The following is a 23,715-nucleotide window of genomic DNA, read 5'->3' as shown; positions in this document are numbered from 1 at the left end:
ACAGAGATGACAGATGACAGTTAAAAACTTAATTTAAAATAAATCTTTTCACTCTGTCTCATGGTAAAGAAAGGAGAAGATTCTCTCTTTATAATGGTAATTACTCTGTCATTTATTATTCTATCAGCGCAAGCAATTAAATTACTGCAAGGAAATAGTTGATAATAAAGTGTAGGGAAAATGAATGCTAATTAACCTTTGTGTCATGTTCTCTTCCAGATACTTCTGTTTCTCCTCAGCACTCATATCTTGCAACTTGAGTTCCAAGGCCCCACTAAAAGGAATGACCAAAGCACCCGGGTCGTGCTTGTCCACCCACTCTTTAATTTTTATCAACCTGTAGACAACAAAGGGCACAACATTATCTTGTAGTGCATGCATGGCTGTACCACATTCATTATTATCAAGTAGCACATACATATTCATAAGAATTGCACGGATTTATGATGCCATCTTTTTGTGTATTGCTTTCCAAGGTCAAGGCATTAACAGGCAGCAATTGCTTCAGGTGTACTCCATTAACATTTCACTGTTTCTTGGTTTCTGTTTGGCATTTAATCTATCAGAAATAGGCATAATTTGGGACAATAACTAGGTGTTTGGTAGAGGTTAAATACTTGCAATATAAAAAGTGAAGAAAACTTTCTGAGAGCAAAATGCACTTCCAAGATTTATATGTATTAAATGTGGTAAAACTTGAGGGCCTCCAGTAAGAAAAAAAAAAATCTCAGTACCCTACTGATATTAGCAAACAGAAAAGAACACTACACTCCTATATAGCAAGCTGCACCTGCTTTTTCTGTGTATTGATCTTGGAGTATGCCATAGCTGATCAATACAGGACCATGTTTCTACTGGCTTTTCCCATCTTTCTACTGTTGTCCCAGGACACAGCTTCTGGCTACAATACTATTATTATTTTGAAATAAAGAAAAAAAAAATCCTATTCATCTTCAATAACTAGCAGCATTTACAACAGTTTGCCGTTCATAATTTTTTTTAGATGAATGAAACAACAGATTTAGAGCTAAAAACTTACAGCAGTGTTAGTTTTGGAATGTTAATTACCCTACTAAGGTTAAGAGAACTGGCAGCCTCCTGGCAGCCAGGAGGGTGAACCCTGTCCTGGGGTGCATCAGGCACAGCATGGCCAGCCAGCAAGGGGTGTGACCGTCCCCCTCTGCTCTGGGGCAGCCTCATCTCGAGTGCTGGGGGCAGTTTTGGGCACCACAATGTAAGAAGGTTATAGAGCTCTTAGAGAGTGTCCAAAGGAAGCCAACAGCGATGGTGAAGGGCCTTGAGCGGAGCTGTATGAGGGGCAGCTCAAGGCTCTGGGTCTGCTCGTCCTGGAGGAGACCAGGGGAGACTTCACTGCAGTTACAGCTTCCTCTAGAGGGGAAGAAGAGGGGCAGAACTGATCTTTTCTCTCTGGTGACCAAGGACAGGACACAAGGGAATGGCCTGAAGTTGTCAGGGGAGCTTTAAGTCAAGTGCTTGAAAAAGTTGCTTCACCCAATGGACAATACTCTCAGGCACATGGTGTGACTCTTCGGGATGTTTTGTGCAGGATCAGGAGCTGGACTCAATGATCCTTGTAGATCCCTTCCAACTCAGAATATTCTGTGATTCTGTGAAAACTTTAGAGCAGCAGATGGTGTTTAAAAAAATCTTTACACACAAGCATCATATTCATGGCTGCAAGTATTTATTTTAAGGGAGACATTTATAAATTACCTGGGAGGAGCTCACTACTGATAATAGGACACTATTTCTAAACACATATGAATGGTAAGAATGACAGCTCTCTGCTCAGCAAGCAAACACAGGAGCCATGGGAATACTTCCTGTACATGAATAATCAAATTACAAAACACAGCACTTTGGGTGCCAGCGATGTTTCAGACCTGAAGCACCCACCATACAGCACAGGGCTTTATGCTTGCTGAGTTCTTTTTCTTAGTCCTGCTAATCTGCAAGATTTAGACTAAGGTTTTAGCTGCTATTATACTAAAGTGCTTTGAAACTGTGGCCTGCAAACCTTTAAATAATCAATGCAAATGTCACTTCAGAAAAAAATGAACTGAACCACAAGTTCATCAACACACATTTGTCAAAGAAAATAGCAGGGGATCAGAGCTATTATGAGATTAAGTGCATGGCCGACTGAGTAGGGTTTTAGATGGGACAAAGAATATAGAAGTTCACTCAACAGTTTTCACACATTTGTTATATAAGGCTGGTCTTCTATCATTTACTTATGTAAATACCCCATCAATGTTTTTCAATCCTCATTATACTAATCTTTTCTTGCCTCCAGTGTCCAGTGAAAACATAGTCTGGTATCCAGGACTGATACTGATACACTATTGCCTTCAGAAACATCTGAACCAAAGATCACAATTAAGGCGTGTTTCTCAACATGACATCTGACATTTAACAGCATTTCTAAAACTAACATCTGTAGTTAACTAATTTATTTTGTCTAACAAAATGGGTATTGAATGTCAGAGCTTATAAATGCCAACATTTTACAGAAAATATATCACAAAATGAATCTACAATTCATAAGTGTACTTCAAGATATGTGTGTACATCCGATATAGATTTTTTTTAAGGAATTATCTAACACAGATCTCTGGACTAATTAAATAATGTGTCAAGTGAAGAAAGATGGACCGAAACGTGTAAACTTGAAAACGTGAAATGAGCATGAAAGTAATGTCAAAAATTGGATTCAAATTCTGTTTGGTAAATATGGTCATCATAACTAATAAACTAAGAACTATTGTGGAACAACAAGATAAGAAATAATTACTTTGGCTAAAACACCAATTCAGAATAATAATAGTCTTAGACTGTCATTTTAACAGCTTTTCTATTGAGTCCTCAGAGGGATTATTTGCATTCCTCAGGTATTCTATTGTACGATTCAGATGAATAAAGACTTACAAATCATTCCTCTACCACCAGTGTGAGACTTTGATCCAGTGAATACACCATTGTACCTTAACTATAATTGGCAAAAAACCTGACAGTGTAGAGCATCACAAGCTTAATAACAAAGGAGAATATCTCAAAGTGTTGACAGACGATCTTCATAATGCAGGAGCAGAGCTGGTACATTTTACCAATAAATGAGCACTGAGGTCTAAAGGTCTCTGAAGTGACTGACATCAGACCTGCTACAGCCTCACTAAAAGAATAAGGTACTGCATCCCCACTCTGTACAGACAGTCAGGTTCTCTGCCCGAGTCTTTTACTTTTGTGACTTTCAATGTCACAGGAATTACTAAAAAGTGCCAAGGAATTCCCCTAAATGTGATCAAAATAAAGAAAATAAACAAAAGTAAACACTCAAATTTAAATATTGATATATTTCAAATCTACATTTTCCCCAAAGCAGAATGCTTAAGTAATAATCAATAAAATAATAGTGCACATATGCCTTCCTATTAGGGATAACCAAGTGTGTCAAAAAGAACAAAATGGTCTTAACAAATGGTAAAAATTTATGTCAAAGTCTGGGTTTTCTTGAGCACATAATTTTTCCAAAGAAAATTATGTATGTCTGTAAAAGCACAGCAATAGTACACTCATTTTGGGCCTTTGTTAAGATAAGCAAATACTGGAGTATCTCTCTGTTATTTCATGCTGTACTTGAAAATGAATACTGAAGAGTATTGGATTTTATGCTTAAAGACTTTTGACACTTAAAAACCCCCACTGCACATTAAAATGTAACAAAATGAAAAATAAAAAAACAAAAAGTAAAACTGGCAGCACCAATGACCATGATTAACAGCTGAAACTACTTTAAGAAACAAGGAACTGCTTGAGATGAAAACCCTTTTTAATAAAGTAAACCAAAAACTAAGTGAAAACAGTTTAACAGTGCGGGATTTCTGCGACATGCAACAGACCTTCCCGACTAGGGTAGCTTGGTTCCTCCCTTCCCTGTGGAGAGGAGTGTGCCAACAGCAGCTATGGAGGGTTCCTCAATTGAAGCCTGATTGATGCCAGAAAACAGAAAAAAAATCTTTTCTGGAAAAAAAATACAGACTCAAAAGACAGCAAGACATCCATTCATTCTGCAGTGGCAAGCAGACTGTGTAAAAGCCTGACACAAGAACAAAACCAAGGCAAGTGCAAAATCAGACCTCACCAACTTGCAAGTGAAGACAGCACTCAAAATTCTGATCAGGGAAAACACTGAAGAGGAATTCAGATGCTCATTTCCACCTAACACTCTGACTATTTGATAAGTACATAAGGAGTATCAGCAGGATTATCAGTGCATCTAGTAAACCACAGGTGCCAATGACTTCAAGTGTAGATGGATCAGGACAACTACCAAAGTTAACTCCTGATCCTAAATGAGGATGCAGAAGACCTTGGAGAAAGGCTTAAAAATGAGGGCACTCACTGAGAAGGCCAATAAACAAAGAGCACCAGAAACTGGAGTTGTACAGATGGGAGTGCCTTCACTTTAAAACGCTGAGCTTACTGGGGCAGAAAGAACCAAAACCTGCAGCCAACCAAAATAAAAACATATAAAAGTTGCAGAATGTACATCACCTACAAATCAGTATTTGAGAGTTTCACATGAGAGATCCAGCTGGGAAGAGAGACAGAGTTCAGATGGAAATCTGAAGTAGTGATGGAAGAGAAGCTGCAGAGAAAGCTTAAGCTCAGTGGACACCTGCAAGACAAGATGATCTGAAAAACTGACCCCTGAGAAGAAAGGTGATTTGTGAAAGTATGCTTTTGTACAAGCAAGACAAAAAAAACCATCTAACTAATGGAAGAGAAACAATTGTTTTTCTGTTCTACACCTGAACTATGAGTGGGAAATGGCAGAAACAAAAGAGCACAGCAGGGAAAAAAAAATATCAGGCAGCACAAGAGGGAAAAAAACAAATGCAGGTAAGATCAAACTAAACGATCAAAATTTTAAAAAGACTGAAAAAAAGATCCACAGGTAAGAATGAGATCAAGAGGACTTAGAAATTCCAACAGGCTCTTCCTGTTGGCAGCTCTGAGGAATACCAATTTTTGAAGGCTTTTAAACAATCTGTTTAGTGCTTGCTCCCTGTTGCTGAAATTTTCCATAGGTGGAGCCTAAGCCACCTTTATTTTATTTAAACTTAGCCTATAGGCTGTGGACCAAGAATATACACTCCCTATTTATATCTTCAAAGTTTCAGGCAGTTTTTATTTTGAGCTTTCCTTGTAAGTCATATATGACTTCTAACTTTCAACCTTCTTGTTTGGACTCTCTTCAACTGGTCTAAAAGTTTCTGAAAGCACACAGTATCTGATGCATTTCTCAAAGCTTTCAATAATAATAGCTTATAAACATTAAAAATAGCTAGAGGATTAACTAATTTTCAGGTGATTTTCCTGTTTATTAAACCCAGTCTAGCATTTGCTTTTTTTGTGACAGCACTGCAACATTATCTTATGCTCAGGTTATAACTTATTGCGTGACCCCATTTGACTAGCTGTTCTTAACACAATGTTTGCATAATTATTCCTGTATAAAATCCTTCTCAGGAGCTGAATCGTAGCTGTTTTTTCCTAATGATTTCTTCTATTTCTTGAGATGTTCCTAAGTTCTATTTTTCTTCTACACATATATGGACATCTCCTAGTTTGGGGGTCATCCAGAGATTTAACAAGAGTGCTCACCACCCAGCTCATTAATGGAAATATGTAACAGTATTCAACCAGTAGCTGCTTCTGCAGATCTCATAATGCAATATTCTTTGTTTGGGAAGTACCACTGATAACCATGCTCTGTGTATTATCTATCCTCCAACCAGTCTTGCACATTCAACTTCCAGTAGTTTCCATCTAGCCAGTATTTCTTATCTTGTTCATGAGAATGTTGTAAGGCACTGAAACCTTTAAAGGATTAATAAAAAATCCCAATATGCAGTATATTTTTTTGCTAGACCATTACATTTACCACAAACAAAATATTAAGACTTGCCTGACAGCCTAGACAAGTAATGAACTGTCAACAAGAATTTGTGAAGACAACTGGGTTGTTTTTTGGGGATTAAAAAGTTGAATTGTTCAAACATTGTTCTTGAAATCAAAATAAAAATCATGGCCTTAAAAATATCTTGTTTCTTCTCTCCTCTGTGGATTTCTTTCATCTATTATGAGGTTTCAAATGAAACCACAAATTATCTAAAATGAGTTAGGCAAGAATTCTTTCTTTTGCCACGTCCCAAAACCGTGAGGACCACTATGTTTAGTTGATTTGGTAGGATGGGAGAGGAAGACCTAATCTACCTAAGCACCAATACTGCATGACACAGGGCCTGGGTGATGTCCTCCCCTTCTGTCCTGGTAGTGTGCACAGACTCTACGGAGATCAAGTCCCAATACGTGTATGTATTTTACAGAGATCAGAAACAGTCACAGCTTTGGTAAGCTTCATTCCAAATTTCAGCAATTAACGAAGGATGGGATGGTAAAAATAACAGAACAAATGCATTTAATGACTGTATCACAGAAATGGTCTGTGGCAGAAGTGAAGAAGAGGAAGAGGAAAGCACAGGTGATTGTCACTCCACTGTACTGGAGCACTATGCTAACTCTTTATTGCTACCTCCTTTCTCTGAGTATTCCTTTCTTCTTGCATTACATAAGGAGAAAGGATGACAAAACAGGAGAACATTAAGTAGTAGAAAGGTACCTTCTTCCTCACCATGATACATTTTTTATGAAGATGACAAATCTACAGCAGGTATGGGAGCACCTGTTACTGACCTCGGCAACCACATCTTAAATCATTAGTGATGCTTATAAGTTTATTTTCTTCTTCCCTCTTCTCAGCTGGCCAAATGAAACACAGCAATCCTTTAATTTCAAAAAGCCCTTTTCCAGCCCTCACCTGCAAATGCTTTCTAGTAACAGTTCAGAACAAAAGCATTGCCTCCAGACACTGGGCTGCTCTCTAGCCAAGAGCCTCCTCTCAAACCCCTCAGGACAAGAGCTTGAGGAACTCAGCACTGCATTTATCCTGCACATCCTGAATGCTGTAAGCTCCTTCCCATAGTCCAATGTCCCTATCACCTCCAGTATTCAGACACTGCATTCACCTGAACCTTACAACAGGTCAACGTGGAGAACCCACCTCACATATTAGATATCACTCCCATCTCCTAACACAGATTGACTTGAGCCTCAAAACAGGAACAGACCTTAAAATTCTTTACCTTTTAGGGACTTGCCACACATCCCATGATCACAGGAATCTTATTACAGAATGGGCACATAGAGCATCTCATTCTACCAGATCCATATTTCACATTTTTAAACCTGTAATTTCAATTGTAATTTCCACTTACACTGTATCAAAAAAAGCCATCTTAGAGGTTCCTACCAACATGGCCATTTGACATTTATTATAGATGAGTTTATAACTCCTTAACATTCCCCTTTGAAATGTAAGTAATCCCAGGTTCTTTGCCTTGTGTGTCAAAGCTAGTTCTTCCAAAGCCTTGATCTCTATCATGGCCATTAACTTAAATCCCCCATAACTGCAAAATCATTTGTTAGATGGGGTGACTAGTACTGCACCTACTATTTTATTCAAGTAGCATCCCAGATTTTAAAGAAATATTTTCAGAACCTGGACATGAGCTTCCCATCTCACTCCTTACCTATCCAGATGTTTTTCTGCTACCAGCTGCAGCACATGAAGGGGGACCCCTACGAGCATTCCCTGCAGGCAAACTCAAGCTGCTCACCAACAAAAATAATCCAGTAAAAAAGCAGTTTTTGGAGGGAGAATTTAGTTCTTTCATAGCCCCCCGCTCCAGCCACTGCCTTTTAAAATGGACAGTTCACTTTCCCACATATCCTCAGAACTGGCTGTGCCAATATAACTGAAGGGTGCTGCAGGAACAGGTGAAGACTACTGAGGACAGGATGTCTTAAAGTGGCCTACAGCCCAAAAAAACACCATGGAGCCAAGTTCAATCAGGCATTTCTTTATTATTTATTATTTTATATTTTATTTTATTTATTTATTAATGAAGAATACTTATAAATGGCAGGACTCCTGAGTAAAAATTATGCTATATGAAATCACTTATAAATGGATTCTTCCAGGCAGAAAACACTGGTTGACAAGAGAATTTAAAAAATCAAGGCAATATTCTGAAAATCCCTATCAAAGGACTTTATGCCCTCAAGATATAGTTCTGTTAACAAACTAACATAATATGGTAATAGCAGAGGGTTCTCAGCTTACCTGGTCTAGAGAGCTACTCAGAGACATTAGCTGGTCAATGGTATGCTAAAAACACATAAGGTCACAACACCTCACTTACAAATTTATATGTATGATCAACCACTTTTTGAAAGTATTTCATATAAAGACTTGGCTTAACTGACATGAAACTTTTTTGGTTTGCAAAATGTGGGAGCTGTGAAAGAAATAATGCCAGTGAACATGAATCTGTAAATCAAGTACAGACAGTAGTTAATGGACAAAATATTTCTGTATCTAGAAGAAATAAAGCAGACATAACAGAAAAATAAAGTTCATGACCTACAACCACTTTGAATTTAAAAATATTAAGATGGCAGAATGACAAAGAAGTAAAATAATCCAGGATGACACTTTCTGCTGATATATATATAAATATATATATAGACAGCTCCCAGGAAGAAAAGATTTTTCAGTACATTATACAGCTTACATAACCTAACAAAAAGTCGGTCAAGGTAACCCTGTTTTAAACATTTGTAAGAAGCACCATTCATGAAGAATAAAGATCTTAAAATCCATTTTTAGAACATTCATTTCTGATCTAATTTTCAAGACTGTAGTAACATCTCTACCCAAATTATGGCCCTCACTAAGACAATTGAAACCAATCATAAATTGGTATCACAACCAAAATCAATTATGACTTAAACAATAAAGTGGTACTACACTGCCACTGTAGCACCTTGCTGGAACATGGAAGGTTTACAGTCTCTAGCTCTCCTTGGTCTGCCAATTGTGAACACTAATTCTGTCAACTAAAAAGACAAAAAAGAGATAGCTGTGGCAAGGATCAAGAACAGTCAAGACTGAACTATGATGAACTCACCTAACAACAGAGACTGCAACAAACTGTGCATATTACATTTCCTAGTTATGGGCACAGCAAGCCCTACTTAAGCACATATATTTTGGACCAAAAGGATGCTTTCAAAGTCACATCTTGTCATTCTTTCTGCTATCATTTATAAAATGGATAGTTTAGAATAGTTATCTTGAAAATTATCACCAAATAATTTAACAATTACTCATTCCTAAACTATAGCAGAAGGAGCAAATCTCAGTCACAAGACTTCTGTGCAAACTGATAATGACTGAGATATTATTACAGATGAGCAGAAAGAGTTCCTATTCCACAGTCAGGCTTATGCTATGGCATGATAATTTTAAGTTTTCTCTCTTGACAGGACTTCTTTACGTCATATGGAAAACTATTCTTGAGAGTCCTGTACAAAGTAAGACAATTCATATCAATGCTATCATAGTTAAGTATCAAAAATATAAACTAATAGAAAGTTATGAGCCATTCACAAATAGAATATTGACAAATAAACCCCAGAGATGTGATGCCTTAACAAGAGAAAATTTACATGAAATACACAATAGTCAATGTAATTTTAAATTTAATAGTTATTTTATTATTACTTTAAAATTTATTTTATTATTTATTTCTTTTATGTACTATGTGCATGCAAGCAAATGCCAAGCCACACTCCCAGAAAAATGTAAGACCTACATAAAAATCCCATGTAAGGAAATAAAGATATACTAACAATACTTAAAATAAAATACTATAAAGACTAATTGGCAATGTATTTCTCTATTGTTAACTTAAAATCCTGCAATGGGTAACACAAATGCAGACTATGAAATTGTTAGTTTTGGCTTTCACTAAAGTCACACAACAATTTAATGAAACATAAATAACTGGGTCAGCGTATTCCCCCCTAGTTCTCTTACTGAAATATCCTCTCCTCACAAAAGATAGAGGGAAATGTCTTCCTCACTTCTCCAGAATTAGCCTGTGTGATCTTAACTGCAGAGCCTCTCCAGACCAAAGAACTCACATGAATATTCTCTTCCTCTATCAGTTGCTAAAAATTACCCTAAGTATTAAAATTGCAAGAGTCAACTATTACTACAGTAAGAATATTTGATTTAAAATAATAAACCCTGCTTATTCCCCCTGTATCCTTGGGCCATTAATAACTACTTACATTCTGAGATCACACAATACTACAATTCTATGTTTTAAGAAACAATTTTAATGAGATAATAAAAAGAATCACAGAAGCTGGTGACACTGTGCTAAGCTGTGGGGTTTTTGATGAAAGAAAGATCAAACTTGCTATTAGGCTGGAATACCACTCAATAAAAGAGAAATTAACTTTGGCATTTATCCAGAGAAAGAACTCCCCTAAACTCTCAGTATAACAACAGAAGTGTTTAGTTGAAGGGTTAATACTCAACCTAGAGCATCTCCAAGAATACAAGGCTTTATTTCAGACCCTGATTTAGACACCTAATCTCACTCTGCTCCCTATATAGTTAATGAAGTAGGAGGCTCTTCTGAGGGCAATTCAGAGTACTTAAATTAGGGCTGCTTTTCTCATTTTCTTCTTAAAGCATCTCCCCTCTCTCTTTTCATAGCTGCTTTACAAACTAACCCTCACCTTATATGCCTAAGACACTCACATAAAATTATGTGATCTGCCTTGGCCTTGCCTCCTGCTGACAAACTTCCCCAAAGTAATGTCTAATAAATACAACAGCATATACTGTACTGTCAAATGAACATGTCCATGTCCGAGTAAAGCACTAAACGAGTTCAGGATTTTCACAGTGTGCAGAGATGCCTTGTATGAAATCTACTTCACTAATTTGAAAAGCTGTCACAAAAATGCTCAATTCCACAGACACAGTCTGTTTACCTGTCTAAACTATGCTGAAATGAAAAAAAAAATTAGCCATGTCTGAATCATCTACTAAAACATACTTGTCCTAGGGGAGCAGTAACTTTGATTTTTTTCAGAAGCCAGAATAAGTATCTGGATCAGTGTCATGCTTCATTTATCTGACAGACTAAAGGATCCACTAAACACAGATTTTTAAGGCTGAAAATGGAATGACAAAGTAAATTTCTGTCAGAAGGAAATAATCTTATTCTGTGGGTGGATGTGCACAAAATGCTTTTTTGCAAGTACAAAACTAAAATTTTATTTGTTATAAAACTGTAAGTTTGCCTTCATTTTTGTATCAGTTATGGGATTAGGAAGCATTCAACACCTCCAACAATTTCAACAATAAAAAAACAATTTGACTGAAAAGAACTCCACCTTGAAGTTACAGTGCTCTGTGGTATGCTTTACCCTTACGAACACTAGCACTAACAATAGGATCAAAAAGCCAAACCTAAAAAGCAAGCTACTTTTATTTTTGTAACTTGGCCCAGAAACCATTTTCCAAAAGAAAGTCAGAACATAAGCCCAAAAACATACTAATTCATGTTCAGTCTCTTCTGAGTAAAGAAAAGGCTCCATGTGTGGTGGCAAACATGATAGTTGTCAACATAAATGAAAATGTTCATGAATAAAAAACAGGCTGTTATAAAGAGCTAATTATAATATTACTATCAATTGCTAGCTTGCACTTGCAAATCTTTCATATCATATAAATGCATTGTTTTTGACGTTTCTCTGTAGCTAAACATCACATCATTTCACTTTTTCAAGGTAGTTCAAACATGCATGGGATATACTATAAGGAATGTGATCTGATCTACAGTTACACTGAAAAGAAAAACCATGACATAAATGTGCAGTCATTAAAGATGTAAAATATTAATCATCTCCCAAGCAAAATAAAAAATCTAGACTTCTAACAACCTCTATAGAATGATTTCTACTTCCTGTATATTCATTCTTGCTATCCAAAACAGCAGTTGAAAATACTTCATCCGATTATGCAAGTGACGACTAAAATAATACATCCAAGCACTACTGACATTGTGAATCATTCAACTTCCATCCAGATGCTTTCTTACCATAAGAAATGTTTATTTGCTTCAAAAAATCACCTACACTCTTCTAGCACATACAGTTGGAGAAATGTTTAAGTAACCATGAACATTTCAACGACATTTTCAATGAAAAGCACTGTTCCTATTTTAATGCTCACATGTTTTTTTCTGTTTTAGAAGAAGCACAGTTTGGAAAAGACCTGCTCAACAGGGCAGAGCCCTAGTAAGTAACAGATGGTTAAAACTAGACCTAGCCAAAGGAAAAACACTAAAAAAATAATGTTGGGCAGTTATTCTGGGACATGATAGTCTATGCATTTTCCCACCAAAGAGTCACTTAATCAACATACATAACGCAATTTTAGTCTTAGTTTGGTTGAATAATGACACCATCAAAGAAGAAATGATGACAGAAAATAACCTTGGGTAAACACAAGTAATTTGGTTTAAAGGAAAAAATAAAGACTGTCCTGATAAATTTATTCTCTCATTGGTATGACATATGATTTTCTGTGCAGGAGAAATACATCTATAAAGTATTTGATAGTGTGTTGTATGTACAAATACTCATTCAGCTGGAGAAGGGGTAAAGTGGATTTGTAGAGACTGAGAACTGAACAATGCACTGGACATGCTAAAAGGAGAACAAATTAATCTTCTAGGGTACTAAATCAAACTTCACTAGGATCAAACTTAGGACTGATCATGTTAAATACATTCATGACCTTGACACAAACATTAGTTGCAGGCAAATTTTATGTTCAATACATGAGCAGGAGACACTTTCCTCAAGGAAAGCCATCATCATCATCAACTGAAAGTGACACAGAAGGGAGATCACAGTAGGTTAGTGTTCTTCAAAGGAATTCTAAGCTACCAAGACAATGCAACAGAGAAAAAGCAAATATCATCTACAGATCCTACTGGACATGCTTCCCTTTGCTTACCAGGATGCATTATATCTGCATATAAGGTATTCCTGAAAGCATATGGAGCCCTACATGCAGCTGGGGTCAGCTACATTCAGAACAGGTTATCAGAGAGATGGGAACCTCATTAAATGACAGAGTGAGAAAATTCAAAATGCCTGCTTTAAGTAAGTACAGGAGGTAAACACCAATTAGATAAGATACTATTAAGTCTATGGACAAAGGTGCCTGAAACACCAATGAAATAAGCCAGCCATTGAAAAACAGGCTGGAAATTAGCAGAACATTTTCAACCCAAGGCAGCAGCAAGGTTCTGTGAACTGCCTCCCAATACTAAGTGCAGAACAATCAGCTACTGCTAAAAAAAAAAAAAAAAAAAATCAAACAACAAAACAAAAAACCCCACAACAAATCACCACCTTAATTAATTTATGGAAGTCATTATACTGTGTAGCTACCAACAATAACTGGTTCTGTACTGAATGCAGAGGAGGGATTACAGTAATTTAGGGATTACCATATAGTTACAAGGAAGCACTACACTTTGTGAATTCAGAAGTACTTAAATGCTATGCAGAAATACACAGGAAGACAAAGAGGTCTCAATTTCATACAAATCAAGTTCCTACACCTTTTGTAAGAGCCAATGCCTTCACTGGGAAGAAGACAGAAAGAACTCAACCCCCACATACCCAACTTGGCTAGTGCTGGCCAGCTGACAGCACCAGGAGGACTGTCAGACTGATGCTACCTGTGTTCAGTGCCTGCTGTCACTGCTTTTTAAAGGAGTATAAACTTGGAAACAAGACTCAAAACTCCTGGACAACCAGACCTCATGAGTTCTGCTCTTCCAAAATAAAATGCGCATAAAGTCAGAAGCAGTCCATTATACCACACATAGTTACCAGTACCACTCACAAGGACAGCATAGGTAAAGAAGAAGAGGTAGCTGCAGTATTTGCATCACAGCTTGGCAGTAAGTCATCTCAAAATTTAGACAAGGTACAATTTTTAAAACAGCACTAATAATAGCACTGGACTTCATTAGACTAACTGGTCAAATAAAGAAAATTAAGAGTATTGTACTTTTAAAGTGTGCAAAAAATTTAAATTAGATTTTCCTGCAAACAGAGATCTGAAAGAGACAAAAGAAAAATCCAGTCCCTCATCACCAAATCACCAGACATGTGCCTTTAACTTAATGCCTTCCTTCTACAGCCTCATATTAGTATAGAGTTTTGCTCCAGAAAAAGGAATTCCATCATCAGAAGTCTTCTACCTACCCAACCCTATTGCATCCTCAAGAGCAAGCTTGTCCTTTCCATGGAGCAAGGTTGGCCATAAAGGAAAGGTACACCCCTAAGCAGACAACCCTTTGGGGCAGGACACTGATTCTGAATTGCACTGACAACCTTCACTGTGACATTTTCTGACTTTGAAATGTGTCCCATTACAGCATTAAGACACTTAATTTCCAATTTATAAAAAAGCAACCAATAAACATGCTGAATTCTAATCTGAATATACTCATTAAATACCCATTACACAAACCTGTCTTTGAGCTAATGGAATTACAGTGAGCATTTTCCCCCCAACAGACCAGAAGCTGTTGTGCTGCCAGGTGACACAGGTACTTGCTAAGAGCACAGAAACAGAGACACAGTACCTCTGAATTTCATGCCATGGTTTCCAAGGAGAAAAATCTAGCGAGTACAGTCTCTTCTGATCCTTTTCCCTAAAATACGGCCACTTTCCCATCCAACAGACCTTCACATTCTGTTGCTCACTCTGCTTTCTTCTTCCAGTGTTATTCTCCAGTCTTGAAAGCCTTCCATCCTGGTCCAACAGCTCTTTAGCAAGATGCTTCCAAATGGGACCCACAGAACTGACATTTAACTGAATTCACATCTCCCTCCTACCCTTGCTTTGGTCACTCCCACTCTCCTACTTCCTTCTATGTCATTTGCAGGGTTACCACTTCTGGTCCTGGACACAGACACATTTCCTGCTCAGCTTCCTTCATGCTTCAACATACTGAGGTATATCTGAGATACTTCCAAATTTCTGCTCAATTCTTAAATTTAGAAACAGCTATTTCAAAGAAAAATTCCTTAACCACCATGTATCTCACAGTATTTAGCATTAATCATCTACCACTGTACTTTGTTAGAATTTCATTTAAAAATAAATTGTACAAATACTGACATTTGGAAATTTGTTCTGCAAAAATCCAACACATATAGATGATTTTTTCCACTAAAAATAGGACAAAGTAGTTATGCAATAGGCTGAAGTAAACAAGGATCAGGTATAAAATACTAATTTAAGAAACAAAAGAAACAAACAATTCACTGTACAGTTTAAGTACCAGACACAATAAAGATATATCCCATATATATACAGTAATATCTATTCTAAAGAAATATTAGAACAACTCCTTCAGTAAAGTCTACAAAAGCACAGAGCATATAGTTGTACTGTTAGTGCTTCCACTTACCACATGAAATTTCTTACACAGAAAAAGGACAAAAAAAAGGGAATCTAAATATAGCAATCTGAAACACAGTAACACTAAGCAATACTATATCTTTCCTTGAAACAAAAATTTCAGAAAAAGATGCAGTTGATAGTTTCTCCAGCACAGTCTTATTGTATCTGTTCTTCTGGTACAAACCTGTGGAGTCTGAAACAAGAAATGCCAGGAGCGCAAAAGACTTCATATGACAATATTCTAGTTGAAGCTCTGCATGTCCTCAATTTTGCTTTTCACCACAAAGTAAGCCCAACTATACATTATGAATCAATCAGAAAGAGAACATCTTTTTTTTATGTTTTAATAAAAATAATGCAAAGTATGGAACTTCACAGTGATGAGATGCCTAAATCAGAAGCATTTCCCCAGCTCTATAATAACCCTTTACAGAGAAAGCTCTTACTGAATTAGAAAAAAAACTTCTATGTTGCAATTTTCAGAAAAGCACAATGGTAAAAATGCAATCCACTCATTCAGAAGCAACCCAGATTCAGTACTATAGAAGCTAAAGGTACTGCTCAATGCAATGATTCATAGTTTCTCTAATAGGAAGATTCAGCAGTTTTCAGACGAGACCTTTATTCCCTCTCTGAATAAATGATGCCTGAAATTTTTATTCTTGTTCTAATGGAATTTCAATGGCCTTCACTGCAAATCTACTGGAAATTTTCGCATATTAAGTGGAAAAAATTAAATGATGTTAACCACATTTTAATGTGATTAAGGCTGACAGGGTCATTATTTCTGCTAATCACTCAGTTTAAAAAGCTCAAACAAAACTTTGTAACAGCCAACGTTTTTTTCTGTTTTTCTGTATGTCTACTGTGGTTGAGAATTAAAGCCACTACTGAATATGAAACACAGCATGTATCATAAAAGGATATATTAAATGTTTGCTTTGATTTGTTCATGGATTTCATAATTTCATTTAAAATTTTAAAAGGGAGGAATCATTCTTTCAGAATGTATAGCCCTTTACTTCTTTCATCTTCCTCAATAAAAAGACAAAACAGAACAAGGGAATATATATTTCTTTTCCCATAGGTCCTATGTGCTAGTGAACAAGAGAAAACATTTCTGCATGTCTTTACTGTGAACCAAAAGATATGTGTAATTACAGAAAATAATTTCTTAGAGCATGTCTGTTAAGCTCTGCAATAAGAAGTTCTGCTTATTACCATTTAGGTTGGCATAAGCTGGAAAATGGGCATAAAGAAGCAGAACAGAACGAGGAGCAGAGATTATATAGTTTTCAGAGTGCCTTGGAGTTCACTCGCATGGAGGAACAACACTAGGACAGAAAATTAAGGAGGCTGCTGCTCTGGTCATGGGCTCAGCTCGAGAGGCACAGCCCTAGAGCCAGCCCTATTGCCCAAAGGCTTGGCACTGACAGCACCAACTGCACATGGAGCAACTCCTTAAGACCACAGAAGCTTTCAGGATGATTCAATGGGGCAGAAGGACTTCACTCAAAAAGCAGTCAAAAGTTTATCTTGTTCAGAATACCAGAGGAAGGGATATGTTGTTTGTGGGATTTATATTTTGTTTCTTTCTGGGTGGGAGGAGGCCATTTGCAGGTTTTCTTAGGCTTGCATTTTAGGATATTCGAGAGATTACCATTTTCTGCAAATATGACCACTGTAATGCACACTGCCTGCTAATAATTAACACCACCCTCGGTGAATCATCGTTTCTGGATGACCTGTACCTCCCATGCCATGTTCTCTCTTTCCTCACAACCTCTAAATTTACAGATGATTAAAAAAGAGGGGAGAAAAAAAACCATTTTAGCAGCCATATTCATCTTTTCCTACATAAGTAACTTGCTTATACTTAAGTTACTTTAGAAAAGAAATAAAGTGCAGACAGACTGATTCACATTGATCATTCCCATATGGTTTAATAGATACATTTCAACCTTATGAATCACTAAAAACTGCTTCTTGAATTACAAAAAAAAAAAAAAATTAAAAATTAAAAATAGTAAACAAGATCATACCTTATTAACCTTAGGGCATGTGAAATTTATCTGAAGAATATTTTATTTCCTTCCCATTCCTTGGCAAAGTATCTGAACATAGAGATCATTACTTTGTGATTACAACAAAAAAATGCTGGGTAAAAAATACAGTAATTAATTATACACAAGTCTTTTCACATAAGACTTTACTGCTACCTTACTTCTTCATATCTCACATGCACTGCTAACTGTATTTCAGCAGCCAGCGGCTTTTTTTCCTAACAAACACTTGCTTCACACCTGAATACTTTCCATAACAAGACAAAAAGTCCAATGACATTAGATGACTTACTATCAAGGAACAAAGTATGTTAACATCAATACATTAGAACTGTAGTTTGTGGTGTTCTCAAAAAGAAACGTTATTGGTATTGTTGCACTTTCTAGTTTTAGTGTGAAGCCATGCACTAGTGCACCAACTAAAACCCCACTGAATTCCTGTGCTCATCTAAGAAGGGACCCTGCTGAATGTCCTAATGCATCTTATTGTGAATCTTCAGCAAATAAAACTTCATGTATGAGCTCATGATGTGCTTTGCTGCTGGAAAGTCACAGGCTCTGTGGGAAGCTTTTTATCTTCCCAGCAGTCAGTTCTCTGAGAACATCAGTGCAGCTACTGTAGTTACCTGTAGATTACTTGTATTTTCTCACATCTGTGTCCAGCAATCTAAACCATGATGATAAAGGGTCATTAGGTTTTGAGTGAGGAAGGGGATGGACTAGACAATTTGCTCTGATAAGCTCCTTGTTGCGAGTGCCGGTTTAGAATGTGAAATGTGGGGTTATGCACATTCCCAACTCAAACGCCAGTGCTCTCAGAGCACCAATTAAAAATCATACTCAGCCCATCTCAAACTACATGAACACAGCTTACCTGAAATTTTTACAATTAAAATATTGCAATAAACTAATTCTGTCGTGGTAAGAAGGACATCAACTGTCTATTAGCCACAAAAGAATTCAGGTACAATTACTAAGATAACTGCTGTTTGGAGCACAGCAAAGCAATTTCCCACAGTGGGGCTTACAGTTCAATTTACCAGTTGGGCAAATATTTTGTGCTCTGTAGTGGTCCACAGAGTTAACAGTTACCTGTAACATTTGAGCAGTGTTATACTTGGAGAAAACTTTTTTCAGCCTAAACAGGTGTTTCAGCTTTGTGCCTTCACATGAATACAGAATTGTTTCCCAACCCTTTTCTAAGAGCTCTTTTAAGATTTTATTTTAACTTTAGATGCAAATTTTATGAAAGAGCCAATGGGTCTATCTTCCCATTCCAAGCTGCTTACAATGAGATCTTGTAAGTTACAGGCTGCTTGGAAGAGGAATGAGAATAAGCACAATGTCACCTATAAAATTAGGTTAATCCTAAAGTAACTTGATGAGGTGGTAATAGGCTTTTTCCCCCCTCTTCCTTATGGGATATGCTTAACTCATTAAAAATAGTAATAGTAAAAAAAACCCCAGTCACATGAACTAAACAATAATGAATGAAGGCTATATTTTCATATGAACCACGCTATACCATGAATACAGTGTACAGTTCCAATGACACGGTCAGTGACAGAACTGTGAGAAGCCTTTAAAATATTTTTCATGATTTTTAGTGTCAAACTGCAGTATCATGGTATTATGTTAGGCAACAGAAAAATACATGGAAATACAAACAAGCCATTAAATATTTCTTGGTGAATGTAAAAGCCATCAAAAGGATGGCTTTAAGATGGATTTAAGAATATGAAGAATGTAATTCCTACACTTCCCTTTTCTTGAAATTAAAGAGTAAACTAATTACAATTCAAACACTAACTCATCAGCTTAGATAGTTCAAAAGGGGTTTTCTCCATTGCCCTTGCAGAGATGATGATATCCTGCTATGTAGCTTTTGAGTCTTAATTTCAAGTCAGTGAAGAAAAACTGAAGGCTAATATTTTACATAAAAAGGTCCATTTCCAAATTACAATAATTGTAACAATACATGAGCTCATAACGGATTTTCTACGAAGATTAAAAAACAGCATTTGAAAATAAACTCCTTAATTTTATCACTTGATTTTATTCCATATATATATACATCTTTCAGTTGTGACTGCTGAAAGAGAACAAGCTATATACACAACACTGTGGGGTTTTTTATCACTCCATGGTCTTCAATGAAAATGCATCATTTTGAGAACATTAACAGTCTGAATTATCAGAAAAAAATGAATCCTTAGTAATTATTCATACACCAAGTAGCTGTAAACCCAAATCATTTCAGAAGACCTGAATGTGTCAAGAACTTTGACAATTATGACTGGAGCCAGGAAACTGTAGCACTGCAGAATTTCTTATGAATTTTTCTAGTTACTTTTTATAAATGCTGTCCTAGATGACAGCTTAATGTGTACCACATGCAATATTTATTCTTCTTCAGTGTCAGACTGTCTAGCCATCCAAGGGAATACAAAGAATGTCACTTATTAGGATAAAAGCACAAGGAAGGTAATCAAGGACATATGTAACATCAGCCAATCATGCCCTATTTCAACATCCTATTCCATTCATAACAGTTCAACAATTATTTGCTTACTGATAACTTGCTTTCAGGCTGTTTGTGTTCCCCATAATGGTGGTTTGCATTTATTTTGCTCTTTAGAATTGGACACTTGCTGTGCCATGCACGTTTGTCAAAACTTTCTATCTTCTGTCAGAAATAGCTTTAGCATATCAAACAATTTCTGTTTGTCTGAAATCAGTAATAGAACAATCTAGTTACCTTCTATGTCAATAGGCTACTAACATAACCAGAGACCAGAAACAAAAGGCTATCAGACACTACTGCAAGAAAGGCAGCTGAACTCATGTTTCTATTTACTGTACTTGAAAAGCCTAGTACAAAAATTAGACTCTGAGTGGAGTGGAAATCTACTTCAACATGATACTGTCTTAGCACAAAGACATTAACCTTGCTTTTAAGCTTGAGAGCTAAATTTCTTACCAGTCCTCCATGTCTCTTTACCATACTTCTACTTATTTATTTATTTAACCAAATGCCTATATGCAATACTTATAGATATTTTATCTGCTTATTCTAATCTATATGATGGATCAAGTTATGAAAAAACATTAGTTCACAAAGACAAGAGACAGGCAGATAGAGGGAGCCAAAGACAAACATTTATCCTCCATAAAGTTTTTTTTAAAATAATACTACTAAAAATAATTTTTGAAAATTCTATGGGAAACTGAACACACATGCACGTGCATGCACACTTCATTAATCTGAATATCCTGGGACATAAAGATTTTATTAAATAAAAAACAGGTATGCATTTAATGAGCCTCTGAAATAAAACATAAGCTGGAAGTACCATCACATGTTTTAGATCGGCAACATTGTGCAGGTTTTCAACGTATTAGGTGTAAGATTTTATTTTATTTTTTTTCTTTAATAAAAGCCATTTGGATTTAAATACATTTTTGCTTCAGGAATGTACTACTGTGCCAATGCATGAAAACAAGAAGATGACTCAACATACAATGAATCTGATTAAACCAAATGAAGTACAAAACCAGCACATACACTTAAATCTCTTTTAAATATTTATCTTCTAAACATGTCTTCAGACTTTAGAAACTAACACCAGAGCACAATAAGTCCCAAACATTATTTGGATTTATATTCTATTTAACTTCTCTCCAAGTTAACAAAAATTAAGCTCAAGCATTGGTAATAAAGGATAATAAGATACTCATACCCAATGCCTCATCCAACAGTTCTTCAGTTAAACATATATAATGTACAAACTTTCCTCTCCAATTTAAACAGGAAAAAACATCTATTCCTGGTTTCCTGACAAGAATGCATGGTTCCATCCACTGTAAGACTAGTGAATACCAACATCTGAACATTAGTCATCCATATTAGTCATTAGAAGAAACTCTAGCAGTGAAAATAAAATACTATGCCAAAATTTTAGAAGGCAAGATACGTTTCTCGGGAAAAATAAGCAGTTAAATGAAAACATATTTCCATATACTTAATACAAAAGAATGAGCTGTAAATAACCATAAAATTAAAAGAAAAACTATTTTTAAAAAATGTATTGGATTTGCAAAATAATCATCAATGAAAAATGTGTCTATCAACTGTGAAACAAAGAAGTCAGAAAAAGGAAACTCAAAAGAAGGGTACCAAAGCCACAGGAACCTACATTTCCAATTGTATAAAAGAATCACCCTCCTCAAATATTATTTTTCTATTTATAATAAATGTTTGACTGCCTGATGTTCCCATGTAGTCCCTATTTATAGAAAACAGAACAATGTTATAGAACATATTCCCCCAGAGAAGGAGGTGTTGCAGACCATTCATGAAGAACAATTTCAAGACAAGTATTTCTTCCAGACCCTACAGGTATCTCAAACACCATGCATGAGAGAAATAATGGTAGGTGAAATAAAATTAACTACGAGAACTTAAAGATATTAAGACAATTCTGTAGGAAGTGACAGCACAAAATGTTTCAAGAAATGAATTAAATAAGCAGAATTTTAGATGGATATACAGGTATACTTGCCTGCAAATCAAACACCGCAATACTGAGTAATACATCATGAAAAGAAATGCTTATCTACTGGGACATTGTTCAAGAGGTGGTATTAGAGCAATACTGACTGCAGTTCCCAATCCAAAATACCAAAGCAATATGAGTGTATTGTCTTGATACTTCCTAACAAAAGACAATACTATCAAAGTGCTTTTTGCTTTAAAAAATGTCTAAAATCAAAGCTCATCTGCCAGTTACTACAACTGTTGATGTGCCTAATACGAGTTTTCCTCTCAAAATCTACAAGCCACAGACAGCAAGGAGGTATCAGATCCTCACATAGAGGAGGAGCTACTCCCATCACACCAGGTGAGACCACAGCCACTCACCTCCAAAGTCATCCAACAGCTTCCTCTCCATCTTCTGATTCTCAAGAGACCCTCCCAAAAGCAACTGCTGGTTTTTAAATGCCATGTCAGATACAGGAACAGTGACCCAAAAGATCAGGACATAAACTCAGAGTATCTATTTTCCCCTCAATTTGAAAGAGAAACTCATTTTTCTTTAAGGGCTACGCACAACTTCTATGTTGTCCAGTAGACAAAGACAAGCTAACAATGCTCATTCATTCTGAAAGACACAGGGCTTATAAATTAATACAAAGAAGAAATAACTGACTTAATATTCAGTAATTTCAGGATAAATTACTGTTAACAAGAATAATAATCTCTTGCAAAAAATCTCTGTTAGTTTATTTGTAAAGCAAAACAGGGCAAAAATTCTCTCTATGAAAAAACCCCAAATGCTACTTTCTAGGATAAGACCATTAATGGGACATTAATGAGCTCATAAGAGAAACTATGGCATATGCAGATCAGTCTTTAAGCTTCTTTCTCTGCCAAAATTCCCCTCATATGCAGAAAAAGGTAACTTGACAAACTAGAGCATATTGGGAGATAGCTTTTTAACAAAAAGGACAGAAGTGTAACTGGACTTTTGCAATTTGCATCACAAAGTATTTTTGTACATCAACAATAAACAGAAAAATGCAGCAGAATAAACCTCAGACTCCAAGAAAATTCAGATACATCTGCAATCAAAGAATAATCCTAATCCTTGGGAAATTTAATTGAGGAAACTATTTCACCTTACTTATTCTCATTCCTTCATCACTACTATAGCCAAGTCAGTGCAGTGAAGGTGTGACTGTGCTTCTAACACCCAACAACCCAAAAGAAACAAAGTCTGTTCTATTTCTCTTTACTAATGATGATTCTCATCAGGTTCTCCAAATGTGAAAGAGATTTTGACATGAGTATCTACAGGCTTACATGCACAATCAAACCACTTTACACCAAAACAAGTACGAGTGAAATTCACTACTAAACTATTTACCAGTTAAAGTAGTATTTGAAATCTGCATCTGAGATAATGATACAATTAGTGAGATGTCAGCACTGATATTGTGGTTAGTACCCCATTCTCCTCCAAACATTTCTGAGGACCTGTTGAAGAGGTAGTGTTGATGATGCTCAGGATGAACAGCCCTGGACTGAAACACATCGCCAATCACAGAATCTGGTCCCCAATATGAAAGCTGGTTTCTGCTTACCTT

General features: G+C 36.2%; 1 protein-coding gene across 1 annotated transcript in view; it reads right to left on the bottom strand.

The window, feature by feature from the left end:
- Window positions 1–23,715, bottom strand: part of OLA1 (Obg like ATPase 1) — a 91,195-nt gene that overhangs the window by 7,235 nt on the left and 60,245 nt on the right. The window contains exon 8 of the mRNA XM_056496854.1: window positions 197–337. Within this exon, the coding sequence (XP_056352829.1) occupies window positions 197–337 (141 nt within the window). The remainder of the gene's footprint in view (window positions 1–196; window positions 338–23,715) is intronic.

This window comes from Oenanthe melanoleuca, chromosome 7 (genome assembly GCF_029582105.1).
Source record: "Oenanthe melanoleuca isolate GR-GAL-2019-014 chromosome 7, OMel1.0, whole genome shotgun sequence".
NCBI lineage: Eukaryota > Metazoa > Chordata > Aves > Passeriformes > Muscicapidae > Oenanthe > Oenanthe melanoleuca.
This window is presented reverse-complemented; position numbering and strand designations above follow the sequence as displayed.